The 23,252-nt window shown below is 28.7% G+C and overlaps 1 protein-coding gene across 11 annotated transcripts in view; it reads right to left on the reverse strand.

Annotated features, from left to right (window-relative positions):
- Cen (cerebellar degeneration-related protein 2-like) overlaps window positions 1-23,252 on the reverse strand; it is a 593,469-nt gene that overhangs the window by 92,766 nt on the left and 477,451 nt on the right. For 2 of the 11 annotated variants that reach the window (XM_075364143.1, XM_075364141.1), the window contains exon 1: window positions 11,134-11,264. The exons of 5 other annotated variants lie outside the window; for them this stretch is intronic. Coding sequence is in view for 1 of the 6 variants with exons in the window: in XM_075364151.1 (XP_075220266.1) it covers window positions 11,134-11,146 (13 nt within the window). In the remaining 5 variants the exon portion in view is untranslated. Of the gene's footprint in view, window positions 1-11,133; window positions 11,265-23,252 lie in introns of those variants that run through there. 4 more of the 11 variants (XM_075364151.1, XM_075364145.1, XM_075364146.1 and 1 more) reach the window with 3 other exon arrangements.

A 23,252-nucleotide genomic window follows, 5' to 3' on the forward strand; every position in this document is an offset into this window, starting at 1 on the left:
ATTACTACAAGGGGAATCATAGGTAATTCAAATTGTTTAATAGAGTATAATTTAAATAACTGATTTTTTTGTGGAAACTGGTAGAGCGTATGAAAATATGCTACGCCTGACCGGAATTCGCACCTGAGACCTCCGCACGAAATGCGGAACTATTTTTAATTAATTTAACTAATTTTTAACTTTTAAAACTAATTTTAATTCACCTGATATTGTGGGAAAAAATTAAGAAGAAAAATACATTTTGGAAAGGAGAAAACAATTATCAGTGAAACAAATCGTACACAACTTATTATTATATCTTTCACATGCAAGAATATTTTTATAAACAGATTATACTTATTCTTTAAATTAACAAAAATAATTTTATATAATTAACTTTTATTAATGTTATAAGTAACTTTTTGTAAAAATACTACTAAATTTTTTTTGAACATGTGAAACTTCGAAATAGGATTACCCTATAGGCATACATTCTTGGTGTATTCATGAATTTCAATTGATAAAGGTGGAGTAAGCCTATATAAATATAAACCAGTTAAAACTGTGACGAAAAAGGGGTTCGGTTACATAATTACGATTTAACAATTTAACACTGTACTGTAGTATTGTTAAGTACAAGGAACTTGCAAAACTGCTCAAGTGAAATCATACACGTAGGCAAGGTCATATAAACCGGTAAATATTAATGTAAATTAAGTAGTAAATAAAACGCAAACGTCACTTTACAAAATACCGATATGTGAGTGTACATAAATCTATAAACTATATATATATATATATATATATATTACCATTTGGTATATGTCAATGAAATAATTTGAAAGCCCTCTCTGCTATAATAAAATCTAAGTGATTATTTTACTGATCAGGTGGTTATTTAAATATTATTTAACACAGCGGTTGCGTATGTTTAATAGATATAACACAGGTATAGGTACTAACACAGTATCCTTCAACTAAGCGTGATCGATAAAAAACTAATAATTCTGTTAAAGTAAACCTCGCTTACTCTGCATTGAGTTTAACAAACTGAACACTAAAATAAAATTGAATTAATAAAGTGAAAATCAAAATAAAATACAAAATGAAAGTAGTAATTGACTGTGGAAGGTTTAGCCAGTGCAACAGATAGTCTTACTATAACATCAAAACAGCAAACATCGTTTCCAGAAAAAACTGGACATTATTAACTTTTGAGGTGATACTTTCAATAAATCTCCATGTTTTTCTTTTGAATTTTTTGTACCGTTTTGTAAATAAGATGTCAGAGAGGAAAAAGGTAACAAAAACAGATTTATAAAAAAAACGAACTATCCATTAATTAATCGATAAGACCGAACACAAGAGAATGTCCAAGCAAACGATGCTGTGCAGTAGTAAGAGAGGATATCAAGCCTATTACGAAGTAAAATTTGAAAAAATGAAGTATCTAACGCGTATTCGCCAAGATATAGACTGGAAATGCGTGACATCTAGAATATAATTCGCGTCAGGAATAGTGAGGAGACTGGTATTGATGGGCTGCTACATTTTTCCGTCCACCGCGTATCCCACTGTTAACTAAAAGTAAAATAGCAGTAGCCATTTTAAAACAGAAAATTGTATGAAAAAAATCGTTACACGTTAGCCGTTTTCACCTTTTTCTTTTTTTCTGTTTAGCCTCCAGAACTACCGTCAGGATTACTTCAGAGGATGATATGTATGGATGTAAATGAAGTGTAGTCTTGTACAGAGTCAGGTCGACCATTTCTGAGATGTGTGGTAAATTGAGACCCAACCACCAAATAACATCGGTATCCACAATCTAGTATTCAAATCCGTATAAAAGTAACTGCTTTTACTAGGATTTGAACCTTATAACTCTCGACTTTGAAATAAGCTGATTTGCGAAGACGCGATCACCACTAGACCAACCCGGTGGTTAGTTGTTTTATCCTAATAACAAGGAACCTTACTGTAATTATTTCATAACGATCAGAAACACGTTTGGTCGTAATCGGATCACAGAGAAAACGGCAAAAGGTCGAATGAAAACAGGTCCTTGTTTCGCTGGGTCAATAAATAAATAAATACCACCAACAAATCATAATATTTTTTTGTTAGCTAGGATTTTTAAAGTATGAAATTAATTTTAACAAAGAATAATGTATGAAATAATAATATTTAATATCTAAAACAAAAATAGGACCACTTTCTATTCAAGTGATCTAAAAAAAAGTAAGAGTATTGTATCGTACATTCACCATAATATATATATACTTGTATATATTCGTGTACAGGTAGAAACAGTAAAGCAAGACCAACGGAAATATATAGTCTATACATAAATAATATTACAAGTAAACACGAACGAATAAGTAACTGAAATGTAATTGAAAATTATGACTTAACGTTGTTATTAATAAAGATTTTTACAATAATAGAGACACTAAAATAATTTACCACTAATAAAAACTTTCTAAAAAAATAACAAAATACAAGAAACTAAATAATAAACATTTATTTTACAAAATATAATAATAGTAATCAATAAAAAATCTTTATTTAATTATTCCAAATAATTAATAAGTGTATACAAAATATTATTTTTCAGTTATGGGAAATGCAATTTATTCTTAAGAAAAAAATTCCAATATCTCATAATCATTGTAAAAATACACATTAACTATTTTAAAGTAAACTAAAATAAAAAAAAGTAATCTATCAAGAAAATAAATTATATAACAACACAACAATAATAAAATAAAACTTCCGTTTAATTAATTTTTTTTCTACGGATTTCCTAACAAAAAAATTCTATTGTTAAACAACATTACCAAAATATTTACAAAATAATTATTATCTAAAATTTAATTTTTACTTTCACCTATTTTTTTATTAACTGCTTTGTTTTTTTTTATTTTTTTTAATAAAAATATACGCCAACGAGGGCTGCTACTATCCTTTCAAATAATGGATAATATTCTTATTCTGTTGAAAAAGGATTTATAAAATACACATAAAAATTTAGGCAATACAATTAGTAGATTCCTTATTTGAGTTTATTATTTTTTAAGCAAATGTGAAAAAAAGCTTGTTAGAGTTTTCATTCCGAAGCTCTTTTAATTTATTTTGATTATAATTAGTAGAATTGATAAATAAATTGGTTAAAATTTAAAAGCACTGATTTTCATAGTTTTTGAAATGGATCTGCCGAATTTATAATTATATATATTATATTTTTTTATTTTTTTCTTAATGACATATCTCCATAACTACAATTCTTAGAGAATAAGATAAAATACATACTTTTTTTTTTACAAATTCAATGCTAAAAATTAATAAATTAAAATTAGATGAAAGGATTTTTTTTCTTTACTGTAATTCAATTTTATTTAAACATACCTGTTGAGAGGAACGTCCATAAATTTTTTTCGTGCAAAATATACTTCTACAAGAAAGAAATTAGGCAATATTTGCACCTTTCTTTCCTACTCTGTCAACCATGTATTAATAAAAAACCTTCGTAACACATTTTTAATATTTAATGTGTAACCAAACTAAATTCTAAAAGAAGTCGTATAACGCACCCCATTAATCTAAAAACATACAGTTAACGAGATATCAAATCTTAATAAAAAATAAACACAGTAAATTATAAGTATACTAACGGGAGATTTGACGATACATTTAAACAATATGACGAATAACCTTTCAAAATTTGAAGCAATCTGGATATGGATACGAAATGAACTTTCTCACCGGTTTCGGAGTGTTATTTTGTAAGACTGTCATCTTTATTTATTACTAAAAGAAAAATTGTTTAATAGTAATGAAGTTTTATGAAGAACAATTAGAATACATTGATAATAAGAGAATTATTTGTTCAAATTATGCACATGAATTTTATTTTGAAGGATAGCACATTGATTAAAAAACAAGATTTAACTGTTGAAATCGATAAGAGATGGTTTTCTCATGTAAGTGTGATTTCTTTATCAAATACCACAATGGTAGAGGAGCTCTTGTAGGAAACCTAAGGGCCTTTTTTTTAATTTTAGGAATGATAGAAAGTGCCAAAAATGTTCTTAAAATTATTACCGCAGCGAATGCGATCAGGTTGTATTTTAATAGCACAGTTTTCTGTAGTGTTAAAAGAAAAATAATAAACATTAAGTGGTTCGATGAAATTCGGGTTTTAAAATGAGTACAAGAGAAGGGAGGTTTAAGGTAGAATCTTGAAAAGAGTTGAATAGGGTGGTTGTTTAAAGGTTATGGATTAGATCATTATTTGTTTTTTCAAAGTTTATTTGCGCTAAAATCTTGAATTTGGATTTAATAGTAATTCTTTCAAATTAATTTTTGAATTTATCTCTTAATTATGAACATATCATCCTGAAAACCTTATGAATGGCAGATTTTTTATTCATTTACATTACATGCTCCCACTAAGACTAATGATTAATTACTTCTGTATGACGATATGAGGTTGAAATTTTAAAAAAAATTGTGAAATTACTTTGCTGAGAATCGAACCTAGGATAACTGAATGTGAAACGAGTTTACCGATTGACCGACCAATACAAACTGTAGTATAAGCGAATAAAAATTTTCTATGCAGTTTATAGAAACTATATTTTTTATTAAGATTAATAAAAATTTTAAAGAGATTAAAAACAGAATTTTTTATAAGCTTCTGCAACAGTATTATGCAGCAAACAGTTATAAAAATTTGTCTAGTACATATGATTGAAAAATGTTAATAAAAATATTCTGGAATGTGCTAATAATTAATAATCCTTTATTTTAAAATAAATTTAGTTTTATGGAAATATATATATAGATATATATGTGTGTGTGTGTTAATAAAATAACATTCAAGCGAGAAGATTGCAAAAATAAAATTCTGACTAAGATGAAGACGGCCTTCCCCCCACACATACTTTTTGAAATGCTGTAATTAATAAATCTGAATCGGGTTTTATGTTTTATACCGAATCAAGGTGAAATGTATTAAAAAACGACTAAGTTATTCATAAATGTCGAGACTACGAACCGTATCTAAAAAAAGGTGTATAAAAGGTGAATTGGGCCACCCATATATATCCCAATGGCTGAAAGAAAAATATTGAATAAGACATCTGAACGAAAATAACGGTAACACGAAAAGTAAAAATGTAATATTTCATTTCACTAATTACATAAAAATTGTAATTATACATCAAATATAAAAATTATGAAAAATAGATAAAAATGTAGCGGTAAGAATAATGAATATATTATGTAATAATATAGCACATACCATAACGGCAAGATTACATTGCACCTAACATTAATAAACGGACAATAAAATGTACATGGCATTGTAAAAGTCGTAACATTTTCACTTCCCACATTAATCAGCTGTCCCGTATGGAATATCATTATACAATGTTATATAATCATAAGAATTATAAGCACATTATTGAAAGTGTATACATATTGCACACGCGCGCACACACATACACATTACAAACATGGAATACTTAAAAAAAACTGGTACAATTTAGTTTCTCCGCTATATAAAACGGCTTATAGTTGAATTAATGATACTGATTTAACCAAGTTCATATATAACCCTGGAATCAATGTAATAAGTACATAGCTAGTATTTACTTTCTACTGCCCTTTACAATGTTTTTTGTTGTTATAGGAATAAACGATGTCAAAATAAAAGATTGAAAAGACTTTTTATTACCTAGTAATTAATAAAAGCTGTGCACTTAAAATAACATATTTTTTTATATGTGATCTATGCTTTAAAAGGACACATAAGTAACACTAAAATTACAGGTAATAAAATAGAAGAATTCAATAATGACGTTTCCAAAGATAGCATTTAACAAAAACGATAATGTAAAAATATATCTCCAGATAATTACGGACAGTTTACGTTATCAAGTATATTATATTTTAATTGAAAAGTATCTGTAAATATACGAGTATATCCAGTAAAATACAGGAACATAATAAAACAAACTTCTTATTTCTAAAGTTGGTAAAGTAAATTTTAATTAATCGCCCATTATGTAGATTCCGTTTTATAAAACCGAAACTATATTTAGGTTTTTTACAAATTAAATTTTAATCAAACATATGCATAACTATAATAAGAGCATTTAATAAAAGTTAAAGAATATGTAAAACTGACAATCTTAGGGTAAAATGGAGTTGCGCAAGTCATTCAATTAATTACACAGAAATTTCCATCCATGAAGTAACGAATCAGAACTTACTACAACATACCGTCCCCCTGCATTGAACCAAGCTGCGCAAGAATTGTGTTACGTTAATTCTGATACGCTAGACAAGTTAGAGGAATATTAACAATTGACCTATATTCTAACTACAGCTCAAAATACTTACCTCTTACAAATGTGGTATAGATGATCAATTTTCTATCAATGTTATAGGTCAAAAATACAAAAAGAATTTAAATAAAATATACGACACGGAAAATCATAATGTTAATTTTACAATATATTTATTATTATTTTTTTTTTATAAGTTTTATATAAATATATATAATTATTTTTTATATTATTATCTGCTTACTTTCTCATTTAAACTGCAACAACCTACCATTCTTTTCATATAAAAAAAGACTATAAAACCATAAAAAATTATCATATTAATTTACTACTGAATGAAAGGGTCGTAAAGTTTTATATACAAAATCTAAGCCTGAATTCCAGCTATTAGTTTATAACTAGATTATTAGTTTATAACTAGACAACTCTGACATTTGCACCAGGTGCATAATCCTAATAGAGCCAGCCATTGTTACGGTTTAGAAAGAGAAATATGTGTTCACCTGAATGCGTTATAATTACTTACGTGAATAAAAGCTAGTCATGAATAGCCAGGGCGTAATTATTTCCTATTATATTAGCCAGGGCGTTAATATAGTAGGAAAAATATGTTTTCCTCATAAGAAAGAAGAGTTCAACAAATTTTTTAATTCCTTTCTACATACGACATAGTATGACCGAATCGTCGTATTTAAAAGGTTTATTCCATTACTATGGAAGTAATCCATTTGACAACAGAATTTTGATCTTTTATATAAAAGAGATTTGTAATATTACATCAAGATTGGATAGTAAAGTATGCAAAAGTGCTTGGTGTAAAAAAAAACACTCATTTTTACCTGGAATTATTATTTATTTATTATTATGTTCGTTAGGTACAGGCTTACGCTCAGTTAAAATTACCTTACTCATTTTTCTATGGTAAGAAATAAATTTTGAAAAAATGCAAACTTGAAAATGTTATTTCATTCAAACTTAATTTTTGATCCGATTATTAAAAAGGTATTATATTTTGGATTTTCACTCTGACGAAAAATACCACCTTTCCTGTGAAAATTTAAAGCCTTTTAACTTTTCAAAGGAAATGTAGTTGAATAAATGATGACTGTATTAAAAACCATTATGACTGATGGAAAAGTTGTAACTTTTGGTCGAAAATTAGAATGAAGTATATAATCCAAAATTAATAAATAAATAAAACACGAGATTTTGTATTTTCACTTCTGATTATGATCGTTTAGAACGAATCAGAAAGGATCTGTAGTTATTAAAATCCTAAAGATTTATATCAACTTATCGTAAAGAATTAAAAAAAAGGTTCTTTAAATACAAGTATACTGATTTCTAATCGATTTTATAAAGAATTTTGTTATCCATTAAAATGAAAATACTTCTTTTAATAAAGGGTTTTACATTTAGACATCCAGGTTTACTTAATATGGAAATAATGGATTACATAGCAGAAGAAAACTGTAAGAGGAAACAATCAGAACACCGGTGCCGGAAGGCCGTTCAGTTACAGCTTTTACGAGAAATAATAAATTGCTCTTCGATTAAGTTTGTTTTTATTTAAAGTCCGGTCTACATTTTATTTTAACGTAAAAAATATAATCAAAATTATAAAAATCAGACCGCACGAAAATAGTCCTTGTTTTTGAATATCCGTAGCCATACGGCGACAAAATAAGTCGCTAAAATATTGAGGAATAAAAGTTAAACATTTGACATGAAAAGAATAGGTTTTTCTTTATAACTACGTAAAAATCAAATGAATGTGCATTTTTTTCAACACTGTATTGCAGCTAGCCGCCTCTGGGTATGAACCATATTCTTGCGGTTTGTTACAATACAAAATCAAAACGTTCTTGTACTACAAAAATTTGTGAATGAAGCGCTGGAGACAATAATTAGAATGAATAAGAAGATAATTTCGGATGTAGAATGTAGTAAATATTTTGAGATTAAAACATTACAAGAGAATAGAAAAAAAAACGGGGTATATCATGAAATCTATCGGGTAATTAATGCCAAAAAAAAAAACATTTGTTTCTGTTTACGGGAAGAAATACTTGTACTTAATGGATATTTTATTTATAGATTTATAATTATAATTTTTGTATTTATTACTTATTTAGAATTATTTATTTTTTTATTTTCTTAAAGGTGAAAAATACATTAATTTAATCAGCCAATAGAATAATAAGTGTTTATATCTTTACAAACTAAAACACGAAAATGCATTTATAATTGAATTCAAGATTAAAATCTTGAAATTAATATAAATACTTATAGGAACGTAAATATAAATATTTATAATGAACTATGAATTGCAGATAAACTTACGGTCTTCGCAAAAAAAAAAAACTTTTATAAACCGAAAATTGAGAAACCTCATGATCATTTTAATATCCATTTTTGTAACAACAGTATAACGTTATGATGAGCCAACATATTATTTAAAACGTTACTTCAAAAGAATTTAAATTTATTATTTTCACCTGAATATCACGCAGAGATTTTCACAAGATCCTCCTATTGCATAGTACAAATAAGGTGAAAGATTTATGCAACGTAAAAAAATGCAAGCTATTAAGAAATATCATACATAAAACTAGTTCTCTATTTACAAATGTAAATAACACACACACACACACAGAAAGAAAGAGAGAGAGAGAAAATTAATATATAATACAATTACATAAAATACTAATTCTTACAGCTTACTATTAGTTATTCATATCATTATTTTAACACGATAAACTCGTAAAACCGCAGGACCGATTTTTCGAAGATATAATACATACAATAATGAATTATTAATCTTCGAAATGAGAGACAAAAGAGGAAAATATAAAGAAAATTGAATCAGAAAAAACATATAATACTGTTATATTTATCATACATTCTTGATTAAGAAAAATAGCATGTAAGAAAATTATATCTATACCAAGTCTTAAAAAAAATGCTGCTGAACTTCTTCGACATTTGAAAAGAGCTTAAAATTTAACCACACCCTTGGGGGGGAGAGGGTGGTTAATTTTTTTATTTAAGTGTAAAAAATTGAAACCTATTTTTCTCTTTATTAGCATTGTAATTTCTCTAAAATTGACGTCGTTGTATTAGTACTGTAAATATTTATAATAGTTTTTACCTAAAATTAAAATATTTTGAGTTATTTTAACAGGACACTGTAATACTGTATATTTGAAGAGTAACTCCATTCGTAACAAAAGTAAGACAAACTCATCCCTTTGATAATGCGCCTTATTTAAAATAAAATTTTAATTTGATTTTAAACTGGTTGTTACAGTTTTGGGCGGATAAGAGATGCTATAAAATAATTATACATCTTATCTTAGTGTTCAGGGGAGAACAGCTAAACCAGTATTTATTATCTTACACATAAATATGGAACACAGTAAATGAAATTGTAATTTTGACTATGAACTTTCAAAAAATAGTTATTCATTAGAAAAAATCATAATAAGAGGTATGACCTATTAAAACTTTTTAATATTAAATTCTTAAATACACAAGCGTGCATACACATACAAATACGCACAGAAAAAGAGAGAGAGAGAAAACCAAAGAAGAATTATTTTCAATATTCTCACTCTGAAAACTTACTTAGAAAATTTATTCTTAGATAAAGTGCTAAAACTTATTTATCAGTTAAATTAAAGTTTTAAAAATGGCTAATTAAAAGAATAAATTCAAAAACGTTTGCCTATTAAAATAAATTTGTTGTATTATTAGCAAAAATTATTTACGTAAATTGTGGAAAAGTAGAAGCTAAAAATTCTTTCTTAGTTCTGTGATAGGTTTTACTCCTTCATTCATTTGATACTGAATGTGTGCTTGTTGTGAATAAGATAATGCTACACTATAGTTCACTATGCGATATTATTACGCTATGCAAACCTACTAAGTTCAATTAGAAGAAAGTGTTTTCAGTCAACAAAAAAACAATCAATCTCGTCTTAATTTTAAAAAAATCGGAAAGAGTAAATGTACAATTTATTAATATTTTTGTAAACGTCTCTGTATTTTTATTCTCGCTAGCTACTGTAGTTTTAATAAGTGTTTGTTAATGAATGACGTAGTACATACAGTACTGCATGTATAATCTACTTACGTTCAGTAAATATATTAATACGTATTTTGAATAAACGTCTGGATATTACTTTTACCAGGTATGTAATAGTATAGTGTACTGTATTTTACTTTATTATTTACCGTTATACGTTAATATAACACTGCATGTAAATACTAAAGTGCAGTATAGTATTAAAATAGTTAAAAGTCATTTTAACGCATTACTTTATTAAATGTTATTTTTGGATCAACCGCGAGTTTACTATGTATATATACATACATAAATAGAGAAAGAAGTAAAACGTTCGCACACAAAAAATTTAACTTGTCTTGAATCTGAAAAATTTCTATGGATACAGATGAATCAAAGAAACCTTCTAAAAAATTGAGATTGTACTACTAATCTCTACGATTACAAAGTAACTGACGTTGTATGTTAGTATTAAGCAAATAAATTCGATTGAGATAAAAAATAATCATCAGTTCAATTTTAATCAATTATTAAATAAAAAACCTTGCTGATATATTACGAAATAGTTGATAGCAAGATTCTTTAATTGATAGCAAGGTTCTTTAAAAACAATAATAGTTTTGATAGAATACGATTTTTAAAAAAAGTTTGTGTAACTGTTACTTTACATGAAGCTAAAACTAACATAAATTATTTATAAAAATAATATTAAAAAATGAACAGTATAACTAGAACTACCGTAATAACACATTTAATACATATATAGGTATTTATATACCACAAATAAGTATACAGATTAATAAAATTTGCACAACACTAACAACACATGAAATATCGAACTTATGTTAACGGCGGCTACTGAAGCACTGGGGAACTAAACCTATCCGGAGTCCCGCCATCCCCCACTCCTTTCGACAGAAATCGCTTCATCGATGCAGTCTGCAACGTACTAGAAAAGTGGGGAGAGACCTGCAGTAGTCAAGTGAAAAGGTAGTGGGGGATATGACCCGAAACATAGACGTTAAAACACGTAACACAGAAATACACCTGATCGATTTTCAAAATGATAAAAAACCCACCGTTACGCCTTTTCATTTAAACAAGTAAACTGGTAAAATTAATTGTACTTAATGATTAACTACGATGAAATAAAATTCATGCTAATTTTCTTTAAAAAATTTCGAAGCTGCCAGACGGACTCAAAATCAAGATGGTCAAAGATATTCTCTATAGTAATCGAATAGTTTTTTTTATTATTATAATCATTACTACTATTATTATTTATTGAGTTCTGCAACGACTGAAATTCTATAAAATCTAGTTTTCTTGTGAGACTAAACAAAATCAAAGGTGCTCGAAATATTACTGAAAATACAATTATTAAAACAGTAGAACATATAATAAAATTCTATCTAAAACTGCCTATGTAATGAAGTAAAATAATAAGTTTCAAACAATTTTTTTAGGCGATACCTAATAGATCACCGTTAACCGAAAATGCATAAACATAAATATTTTAAATTTTAATTCTAATTAAATGTAACATCTATAACAATCAATAGTCAATTTAAAATATCACAAACATTTTTCGGGATAGTATATCAAAGGTTTAATAATAATAATAAAAAATTCTTATATAAATCGACCAAAACAAAAGAATATAGTTAAATTTAAAAAAATATAGAAAACGAAGATTACTTCGTTTTCTAACAATAAAAAATATAAAAAGATTATGTTATATAAGGAAATAATCCTAGGGGAACAGTGAAACAATTCGTAACACAAAATAGAAATTAATTATCTAAAAAGCAAACTAAACTTTAGACATAAGTCTGATCGATTATAAAATTAAATAAAAACCATTATATTTTATTTATAACAACTAATATTTTTGCCAATTTCCCTAGAACACCGCCAATATTTCTAACAAAAACCACACAAGATTCAAAATAATAATACTTAGTTTTTACAACGTTTTCAAAGGTTAGTCTATTTTAAAATGAGTTGACCTTTGTAATCGTGTATTATACAACATCCGCAATCAAAAACCATTATTATCTAAGTAATAAAAAAGCAATCTATTACAGAAATAAAAACCTTAAAATAAGTAACACAACAGTAATACATGACTAAAGAACATTTTGTCAGTAGTAGTCAGTAGTTTTAATTCTACGCTTCTCTTTATAAAAGATGTAAGTACGAGTATTATAATTGATACCTAATGTCGTTTGATACATTACAATCTTTTACTATAATTTAGTAAGGATAAAAATAATAATTTTCTACCATAAAACAGTACTACAGAAAATACAGGCTGTTTCAGTAAGAACCAGTATTTTAATTAAGAAAAAAACTCATTTTCTACTTCCTTGTACGAAGTAAAGGAAGTATTGTGATCGCGAAAAATGTCAGGTTCCAGATTTCAATGGAAATATCCATTTTGACCATCCCTGAATCCATTTTGACTAGTTTCAGCGTGACGTCTGTACGTACGTATGTATCTCGCATAATTAAAAAACTATTAGCGTAGGATGTTGAAAGTTTAGATTTAGGACTGTTGTAATATCTAGTTGTATACCTCCTCTTTTGATTGCAATCGACTGAACCAAAAGTGTCCAAAAAAATTGGATTTTTGACTTTTTTTTAACTTCAGTAATAAGCCTTACCGACAGCTTTTCAACTATATGTCATAAGTGGTACTTATTTTCATTGATTCCAGATTTAAAACCAAATAAAACTTTAAATAATGAAATATTTGGATCTATGGGGAAGGTATATCGGTTCGAATTCGACTTCTTCTTTTTTTTAATTTAAATATATTGGTTTATTAATAATTATTAACTTCTCCTTGTAAAAAATTTACGATAAATAATAATAATTCAATAACAAAAAAATAAAACTATGAAAAGAATTAGAAGTTTTTAATGAAATAAAATTTTATGTACTTTTCATTTAAAAAAAAAAATGTGTAAAAGTAATTGTACAAGGAAGTCGTGTGCTGTCCATATCAGATTTTTTGTCAGCAATATTTAATATATTTTTTGTAATATAAAGTATAATATAAAAGATTAGTAGTATAGAACAATATATCAGCCAAATGACTGCATAGCTCCGTCAGCGATGTCCATTCTTTAAACAAACTTTTCAAGTACATATTCACGTGTAGCCCACCGGGCTGGTTAAGTAAGTCGTAAGTTCTAGTTAACTTTTCGTCGCAAATTAACAACTGATTTTCGAAGTCGGAAGATCTGAGGTTCAAATCCTTGTAACAGTTAGTTACTTTTATACCGGTTTGAATAATAGACAGTAGATAACGGTGTACTTTGGTGGTTGGGTTCAATTAACCACACGTCTCAGGAACGCGGCCTTTCTTTCTTTTTCCTGTTTAGCCTCCGGTAACTACCGTTCAAATAATTCTTCAGATGATGAATGAGGATGATATGTATGAGTGTAAATGAAGTGTAGTCTTGTACATTCTCAGTTCGACCATTCCTGAGATGTGTGGTTAATTGAAACCCAACCACCAAAGAACACCGGTATCAACGATCTAGTATTCAAATCCGTGTAAAAATAACCGGCTATACTAGGACTTGAACGCTGGAACTCTCGACTTCCAAATCAGCTAATTTGGGAAGACGCGTTCACCACTAGACCAACCCGGTGGGTAGGAACGCGGCCTGAGTCTGTACAAGATTACACCTAATTTACATGTCATACATATCATCTTCATCTCATTGGGCCATAAAAGGGTCTCCGTTTGTTCACAAGTTGAACAGATTGCAACGAACACATTAGGAATAATAAAATAAATATTCACATGTCTGTAAGTCAGTTTCTTTAATACAACGGCGAATTTTGTTCTTCAACTCTAGGAGTGTCTGTAGATTATTGGCATAAACTTTACTCTTCAATAACCCCATAAATAGTAATCGCAATGTGTTTGATTGCACGACCTTGCTGGCTAGTTCTGATCTCCAAAACGAGAGATGTGGCAGGTGAAACCCGTTCTTTTGGAACCATATATCCTCCAATTCTGACAAAAAAAATAATTCTAAAGCATCGCTCGATAACGAACAGCATTCACCACAACAGTAATACCAGCGTTTTTCTCGAAGAAATAGGGCCCAATCACTACTCAAGCCAAAATTGCGCACCATACTGTGTTTTTTTTTATGGATAAATGGAAAATGTGTGAATTATCCTATGGTTCTCACTACCCCAAATTCGAAACTGTTGTTTATTCACGAAGCCGTTAAAGTGAACATGAGCCTCGTCACTAAATATTATTTTCCGTTGAAATTCATCATCCACTTCCTTATGTTCCAACACCCGATTGACAAAGTCTCTTCGTAGTTGATTGTTTTTGGGAAACAGATCTTGCGTCAATTGCATTTTGCATGCATGAAGAAGGGCAAAACAATTAAAGATTTCACGGGCTCAGCCCGTGAAATTTTTAATTGTTTTGCTCGATAGCGTATTGATGTTTTAGGATTAATTGTTACACTCTCCCACATTGCAGCTATGTTGTGTGCAGACCAACTGGAATAGAAGATACCGCAGAGGCACAGGCGGAATCATCTTTAAAGGAATACGTATGCTAAAAGTTTTTAATCAATTCTTCAACAGTTGACAAAGATGGGGGGCATTGGATCTACCGAAATGATATGTTATTCTGTTATGTTTATAAGAAATACTTTTTTTTTTAATGGATTTTAATAATATAAATGTTGCTCTAACGTGTAACGTGGCATCTCTAATAACCTCAAAGTCTTAATAAGACAAATATCAAATATGGCGGCTTAGAATTTGGTAGTTCGAAAATAGGGCGTAATTTAAAATACCGGTTCTTATTGAGAAATCTTTTATATTACCAATATTTCTGTACATGAAAATAGATAAGATAAATTAATGTAAAAATTATTAATCTAGTGCTGCTATTTCTTATTGCAGCGTTAGATGAGATTATTACAGGCGGTGTTTCTTGTGTTATGAAAGTATACATTCGGAATGTCATTGAAAAGCGCGTACCATAAATCTGTTCATTTACTACATCTAAATATATGTATTTAGTATATCGTTAATAAATGTTTATATATTTTTTAATGTTTAGACACGTGCAAACTTTCACAATTTTTCAATGAGTGAAGACGAGTTATAGGTGCCATAACTACAGTGTTTGTGATTTGACACGAGACAGAAATCAATCTTAAAAACAACATTATCAGGAACAACAAGCCTTCTACTATAGTGAGAAATGGAGTGGTTTCTTGTTAATTTCTTCATTCAACGGAATTTATTACTGTGCGTTAGTATGCCAAAGCCATGCTTACTGAAATACAAGTTAAATTCCATTCTACAAGTGATACTTTTAGTAAATCATCTAATATTTAGTATTTATTTAAATACTAAAATTTTAATTTTAGTATTTGATATTATTATACATTGTATATAGTTTTTTTTTATATATGTATAGAATATTAAGGTTTTGAAAGCACAAAAGAATGCTAACCGCAATAAACTAAATGAAGAGAAATGAGTCACACTATTTCAATTACATTCTAAATTCACGTTCTCTTTAACTCAAGAAAATCGCTAGTGATAATATAAATTAACGTTATTAGAGTACGAAACTACACCATTTATCACTGAAGAAGACCAAAAAGAGTAATTATGATGTCAATTTAAAAATATATATATATATTATGTAAATTTAGTTCGGTTTGGCAAAACAAAAATTAACAGTATTACAAAAAAAGTATTACTGGAAAAATTATGCAAGGATAACAATAATTAAGTTATGTGAATTTTGATTTATACTTTCCTTTTTGTTTTCAAATATAAAAGGATCGAGTAACCGAAAGCAGTTAATCTAGAATAAAACCCCAGAAATTAGAAGTTTATTAACAGAACTCACTACATCTGTAATTAGTTCAGACTAAAAACGATTTACTCTAAATAGTTTTGTTTCTAATTATATATTATAATCACATAATTATAACATTATAATTAATTAGTTTAATTTGATAAGATTACAGAGGATCTACTCTATAGATTACTATTCCTAATAACAACTTGAACGGCTGTTAATCTTCTTTTTAAAAAGAAAAATCTGAATATATCCACGAAATATATTAATAATTAATTTAATCATATATATAAATGTCAGCACCATACATAATACCATCATCGTCAACGTGATTTTTTTTTAATTAGCAAAATACCTGCGCTTCACAACGATATATTATTACTATAGATTTCATTTTCACTTGATATTACTTCGTTATACCAAAACTATTCTTCAATACACCGAAAAATAATATTTATATTTGTAAAAATATATACGTGGGAAAAAAGTTAAGTGTAAGATTTTCATGAAAATTTGGTTTTAGGGCGATTTCTCTACGTAAAAAAAGAGCTTATAAAATATAAAGGTAATTAATAATAAACATTTAAAGTGTTAACCCAGAAAAAAACAAAAAAAAAAAAAACAATATATATACTTTATAGAGATGGAAAATAAATTTTAAGAAAACTTTTTCTAAAAATATTCATATATAGGTTAAGCTTAACAAATTTGCTTGAGTAAAGTTTTTTATAAATCTAAAAACCTCTTCAATACAGGCTAAAATAAGAAAATTTTCAAAACGTTTTTCTGCATTTTAGATCCGGGGTCTACAATCTAAAAAAATTGTTAACGTTTCTTGATAGCTTTTTGTATAAAGTATAAACTAGCAAAACGTTTTTGAAAAATATTTAAACCGAAGGAAGATAGAACAAAAGAACAAAAATTTAGTTCATTGTGGCAAAATGGTAGCGACTCGGCCTTTCATCCGGAGATCCCAGGTTCGAATACCGGTCAAGCGAGGCATTTTCACACACTAAAAAGATTTATCATCTATTAATAACTGCAAGTGAGCGTAAGTCTGTTATTGCCGCTGAATAAATAGATATATTGCAGGTTTATAATCCCCGAGCAACATTTGAATTAATTATGATTTACCTTTATTCTTAAATTTGTCCAGCATTCACTCACTGTCCAACCCACTCACCACCCACCCACCGGCGGCAAGTAACCATTATCTATTCACTATCTGCCCACCCACCGCCCAGTAACCGCCCACCGACCACTAACCCTTCGGTTTTTGAACAGTGGTTAATGGGTTTAACTGAATTGAACTTCCCAAGAGTTCACGATAAAATGAATGGTGAAACTTTTAAGCAGTGTCTTGCGGCTCGGAAAGCAAGTAGTGCAATAGGTGTTAGTGAAACAAACAATTTTTAATACAATAAAGAAATACAAAATTCACGGTAAACATGTTAACCCTAAGAAGACTCAAAAGTGTGGAAAAACGATTAAAAATTTGACGATTTAACTAAAACCGCTATCAGAAAAAAAGTTCATTTGTTTTATTTCAATAAAGAGCTTTCTACCTAAATAAATTATTAAATGCCGTGAATACCGATTCTTTGAACTGCCGAATTTTCTCTACGTATATTACATCATATTTTAAAATCAATGAATTTTCGTTTCATGTTCAAAAAATATAATTCTTTACTGATTGATCGCGAACATATTATTTCACGGCGTATAGAATAGTTTATAAAAATTAAGCTATTTTGTGAAGAGAGTAAGATAATTTATTATTTAGATGAAACTTGGATTATTGCAGGACATGTACGGGTAGATAAAGAAATAAAGAGCGCAAAAGTCACTTTCATAAAAAGTTTGTCAACTGAAGTGAAAACCCCGGCTGGAAAAAGCAAACGATTAACATAACGCACGTAGGAAGTGAAAATGGGGTTTTTAACAGTAGTTTAAGAACATTTGATTCCAGATCTTCCCAATAGTATCACGGTGAAATGAATGGTGAAAATTTTATGAAGTGCTTTAGAAATATTGACGAAATTGTTGCTCAAGGACCCGTCATAGTAATGGTAATGCACCATACCATTGACTGAAAACTTAAAAAATTCCAAACGCTTCGACCCGAAAATCGGGAATTTCCGTATGGTTAAGATCGAAGAAAATTACGTACACCAAAGACGTGTTAAAGGTACAACTTATCAGATTAGTAAAATCAGTTAAAAAAAAATCATTATAAAGTAGATGAAATAACAAAATTAAAAAAATTATGGGTTTCAATTAACCACACGTCTCAGGAATGGTCGAACTGAGAACGTACAAGACATTTACACTCGTACATATCATCCTCATTCATCCTCTGAAGTAATATCTGAACGGTAATTCCCGGAGGCTAAACAGGAAAAAGAAATAGAAGTTGATATCAACAGCCTAAAAATATTTGTAAATAGTACGGATATACCGTGATGAGTAAATGTTATTTGGTAGAAATAATAAATATAAACAGGTGGATAGATATAAATGTAAAAACAAATTGGTTTCTAATTACCTCCTTCTTCTAGGTTTCTAATTACCTCCTTCTTTCTCTCTTATCCGACTTCTTGATAAGCAAGAAAATATCTCATTCAAATAGTATTTAATTTTCTAGTAATAAAATAATTAAACATTCTGAAATAACTATAAAAGACAAGAAGGAAACATCTATCAGTGGTGCAAATTAATGTTCATTAATAGAGCCAGATCACAGTGTCACATGTATGAATCTTTGGCCGATTTTTACTTCCATTCGAAGAGCTTGGAATGAAGATGCCAACAATACATTCGGCTCAGGATAAAAGGCATCAGAAAAACCACTCCTTTCATTTTCATCGATTAAACACGGCATGAAATTCTTGTTTATCTTGTACATAAGTAAGTTATATTCCTGAATTATCTGTGTCTTGAGTCAGTTAGTATTTATGATAATAAATATACACAGCTCTATTACCACAAATCCATTTCCAAGCTGGTTCTAGTTCCAAACTAGTGGAACTCATAATTCCACTACATTTCAGAGGAACTTTTGCAAATTTTCGTAAAAGAAACTGATGTACGAGTATTTAGTAATTTACGTGAATTTGTTTAAAATTATTCTTTTATTTAAAAATATAATAAATTTTTGTGCACTAGCATAAAACTTTACTATAACATCAGCAGCATTAATAATATTGAAACACAACATTATGCCGCTTTAATAAGCTACAAGTCCATGTAAATGCAATATAAAAAGGTACTAAATTAAGCTACTATATCTTACATACTGTTAAAAGAAATACCGTACTTGGTTCCAAGTAATATTACAGACCTGTCGTAAAAACAACTTATCAAGAAAAGATATAAATTATTTACAACAGTTACTTCAGCCTTGAAATCTTATGGAGAATCGCCAACTGCATTATACGTTATTACATGGGGTTGAGGTGTGGTCAATAAATTCTTAGCATAATAAAATAACCTTCGTAATTTATATATCTGGAAGGATGACAATGATTTTACGAGTTCTGAAAGTAAATAAAAAGTTTTGAAAATCTAAAAAATAAAGAATAATTTAGAATTAGGTAATATAATAAATAAAAGTATTGCGAAATTGAATGTTTACGTAAAAAAAAAAATCCATCGTCTTATGATTGATTATAGAAGGTAAAATCGGATAAAAGAATGAGAAACGATCAGATTTTTTGGAACTGATTATCAGGAGGGAGTGTTCAGGAAAGTAATTAAAAAAACTCTTGCGCAGTTTTGCTCAAGACGACCAACTTTTCGTTATTTTATTTTGTTTCCACGTTCCAACAGCATCATAACGAATACGCATAACGATATGCAGCATCATAATGAACCACGCTTCTAAATTGCCCCGTTCAAATTTTATCGAACTTAAATTGAACGTTTACTCAAGAACGACTCAACTAACCTCCATCAAATTTTCACATGCACAACTTCAGATACACCACTATAGCACAACTAGATTTCAGTTAAATTGATCAAATAGTTTTGGAGATTTTTGAGCCACAGAAATTTATACGCTTATAAATAAATATATAATAGGTTTTCGTACCTACGATCCCAGGGATAAAAAGATAACAATTTATTTGAGTAAATCTCTGACTGCAGCATCCAGAGGCGGTAAGCTGAGGCCACCGTTGGTTTAAATTAATCGTGTTGACGACAATCTTCATATAATTTTTTTCAACATCTGTCTAAATTTTATGCCCTGAGATCATTAGTTCTTCTTTCTTTAGTTTTATATTTTGATTATATTTCATTACTAGTAACTGCATTACATACAAAGTATGAATATTGTGGAAAATTCGTAACAGAACAAACAGACTGTTTCAGAATAAATCGAAATGTTCGCTGAATGGCTACGCAATCAGTAGGCGGGTATTTTCTAGGTAACGTGGTTCCTAGAGACGCTTAAGGCGTCTCACGTAAGGCGTCCTGCGTAAGGCGCTTCACATATGGCGCATATGGTCTCTATTTCTAGAAACAGATTGTCCAGACAATACCCATCTAATGGTCAAGTAGCCAATCGGCGTACACCTTGACAGTTTTACAATTCAACTGTCCTGTGTCTTGAATTTTTCAGGACATTAGTTGATTGTTTGTAAAAACCCAGATTACAAAATTACGTTCCTCCAGATGGTAAGTAACATACAATACAAATATACTATTAAACGATCATTTATTCACGTTAATTTTTTAATTACAATACTGGATTTAAAAATATGAATTTTATAGAGAGGGAATAAAGACAAATCCGACAGGAATTTGAACCTTTCCCGTAAGAAAGGTTGTCATTATAAAGACAAATGTTTAACATAATAATTCGCGTAAATACGATAAATAAATGCAGTTAGTTACAGTGTAGATACGAATGGCAATAGGAAAATAAAGTGAAAGCTTATGCGGCTGATATAAATGATTGTAATGAACAGTTGTCAATTGAAATAAAGCGGCATAACTATCATTCCACTGCTGTATTAATATGTTTTATCTCTTCCTATCTAACATTTGGAAATACGACTTAATAATACACCAAGAAGCATATTTCTACATTAACCTAACTATGACATGTGCTGAATAATGTTAGTTAATCCTACTTTCATGGTAGTATAATAAATACAATGTGTGTGTGTGTGTGTGTGTGTGTGTGTGTGTGTGTGTGTGTGTGTGTGTGTGTGTGTGTGTGTGTGTTGTAAATGATAGCTGAATTCATTGAATTCAGTCCCTTCTCTTTCACTCTTACAGTAATTGTAATCGTTATCTCACTTGGACGCATGTTTTATTCTTTAATATTTTAATCTATTTTTATTATAACTGAGAATTATTGCCCTAAATAATTATGACTGCCCTTTAAATATGTAATACAATAATAATAGTAATAATAAAAAAAAAACACATAAGCATAAATTTTTATTTATTTAAATACGACAACGAGGCATAAATAGAAAGTAATTTAAAGCTGATCTGTAATAACAAATAAAAGAAATCAGATTATAACGTAATTATACATTATACACTGGACCAGTTAATAGATAACAATAATTATTTTAGGAATGAAATTATACGAAGATAATGTCACTACTATATATATATATATATATATACTTCTTTTTCATTTTTTCGCCGATAAGTGCGAAAACTACTGAACCAATCTTTACGAAATTTTAACTGTAGCTTTCTTATGATCCCCGGAATGTTTACTATATTTCAAACCTCACTACTAAATAAATCATAAATAATGTCAGTTTCTACAAAATATCAATTTTTATTACTACCGTAACATACGTAAAACATATTAATTTAATAATAACATTAAAGGGAATGATGAAATTTTTATATATTTAAAAACTAAAATGTTGTCATTCAACCAAATTAATCTATTTTTCAGGTAAGTTGTGAATAGCGAAAACTATGTTAAAAAATAAGTTATGATAAGTAAACTATAAGTTAAAATAAGTAAAGTATTAAAATTTTTAAAAAAATCAGGTTTATCTATTTAGTAGCTAATTTTAAAAATTCACCAGAGTAATATTGTTTCTACGAGTATAAAAATCCCTGTCTGTACGTCGGAAGGCGGAGGTAGATTTCACAGATGCTAGGTAGGGGATAAAAAAGATTTCCACCTTAAAGTTAAAAAAAAAACTTCAAATTTATTCAATACGACAATGGTTGCATGTGATAAAAGTTTAACATATGACAAGCCCCATCTTCTTACAATTCCAACAACATTTTGGTCATCCTTTGCCGTAAGGATTGGTCATATCAAAAATTGTTTCAGAAAAAAGTCTTAGATAATGTTTAGAGGTCTAACGACCACTTTAAACCGATTGATACTGTGCCTATTAAGGGAGGTAATAAGGGGGGGATGATTTTTTTGTCTTAACCCAATTTTTTCCACCCCTTGCGCCAATGGTTGATGATATCAAAATACTTTACTTAGATAATTTTTAGGCCCTTATCCAAAGAATACTAGGAAATTTAAACGAATTCGATATTTTACTTAATAAAAAGGTTATAGGAATATTTTCAAAAAAGTCCCCCCATTTCCACCCCCATGGTTCGATTTTGGCCGTTAACTAACTCGACCGAGATTTTGGATTGAGTTATTTTTAGGAAACAATTTGAAAATGATTGGCGCAAAATTACGGCAGTTATCGTGTCCACAAGAAAGTGTAATATATATATATATATAAACTTTTGAGCTGACGGTGGTTTTGTGGTCTGGGAGATGTGAAACGCGAAGCTATGTTGAAATTTTCCCGAAGTCGAATCATGGTACCCATTACAATAGGTAGCTTTCTTATGAAATCTACCTAAACGAAAATCTCGATTGGTAAAGTGAATATTTTCATTTTTTTTAATAATAGTAAACACATAATTTTTAGCCAAGATATTTCTCAATTTAAAACACAGACTATGTGTATTAACTCGTATAATATTTTTTTGGATAGGT

This window comes from Lycorma delicatula, chromosome 4, assembly GCF_047948215.1.
Source record: "Lycorma delicatula isolate Av1 chromosome 4, ASM4794821v1, whole genome shotgun sequence".
Lineage (NCBI taxonomy): Eukaryota > Metazoa > Arthropoda > Insecta > Hemiptera > Fulgoridae > Lycorma > Lycorma delicatula.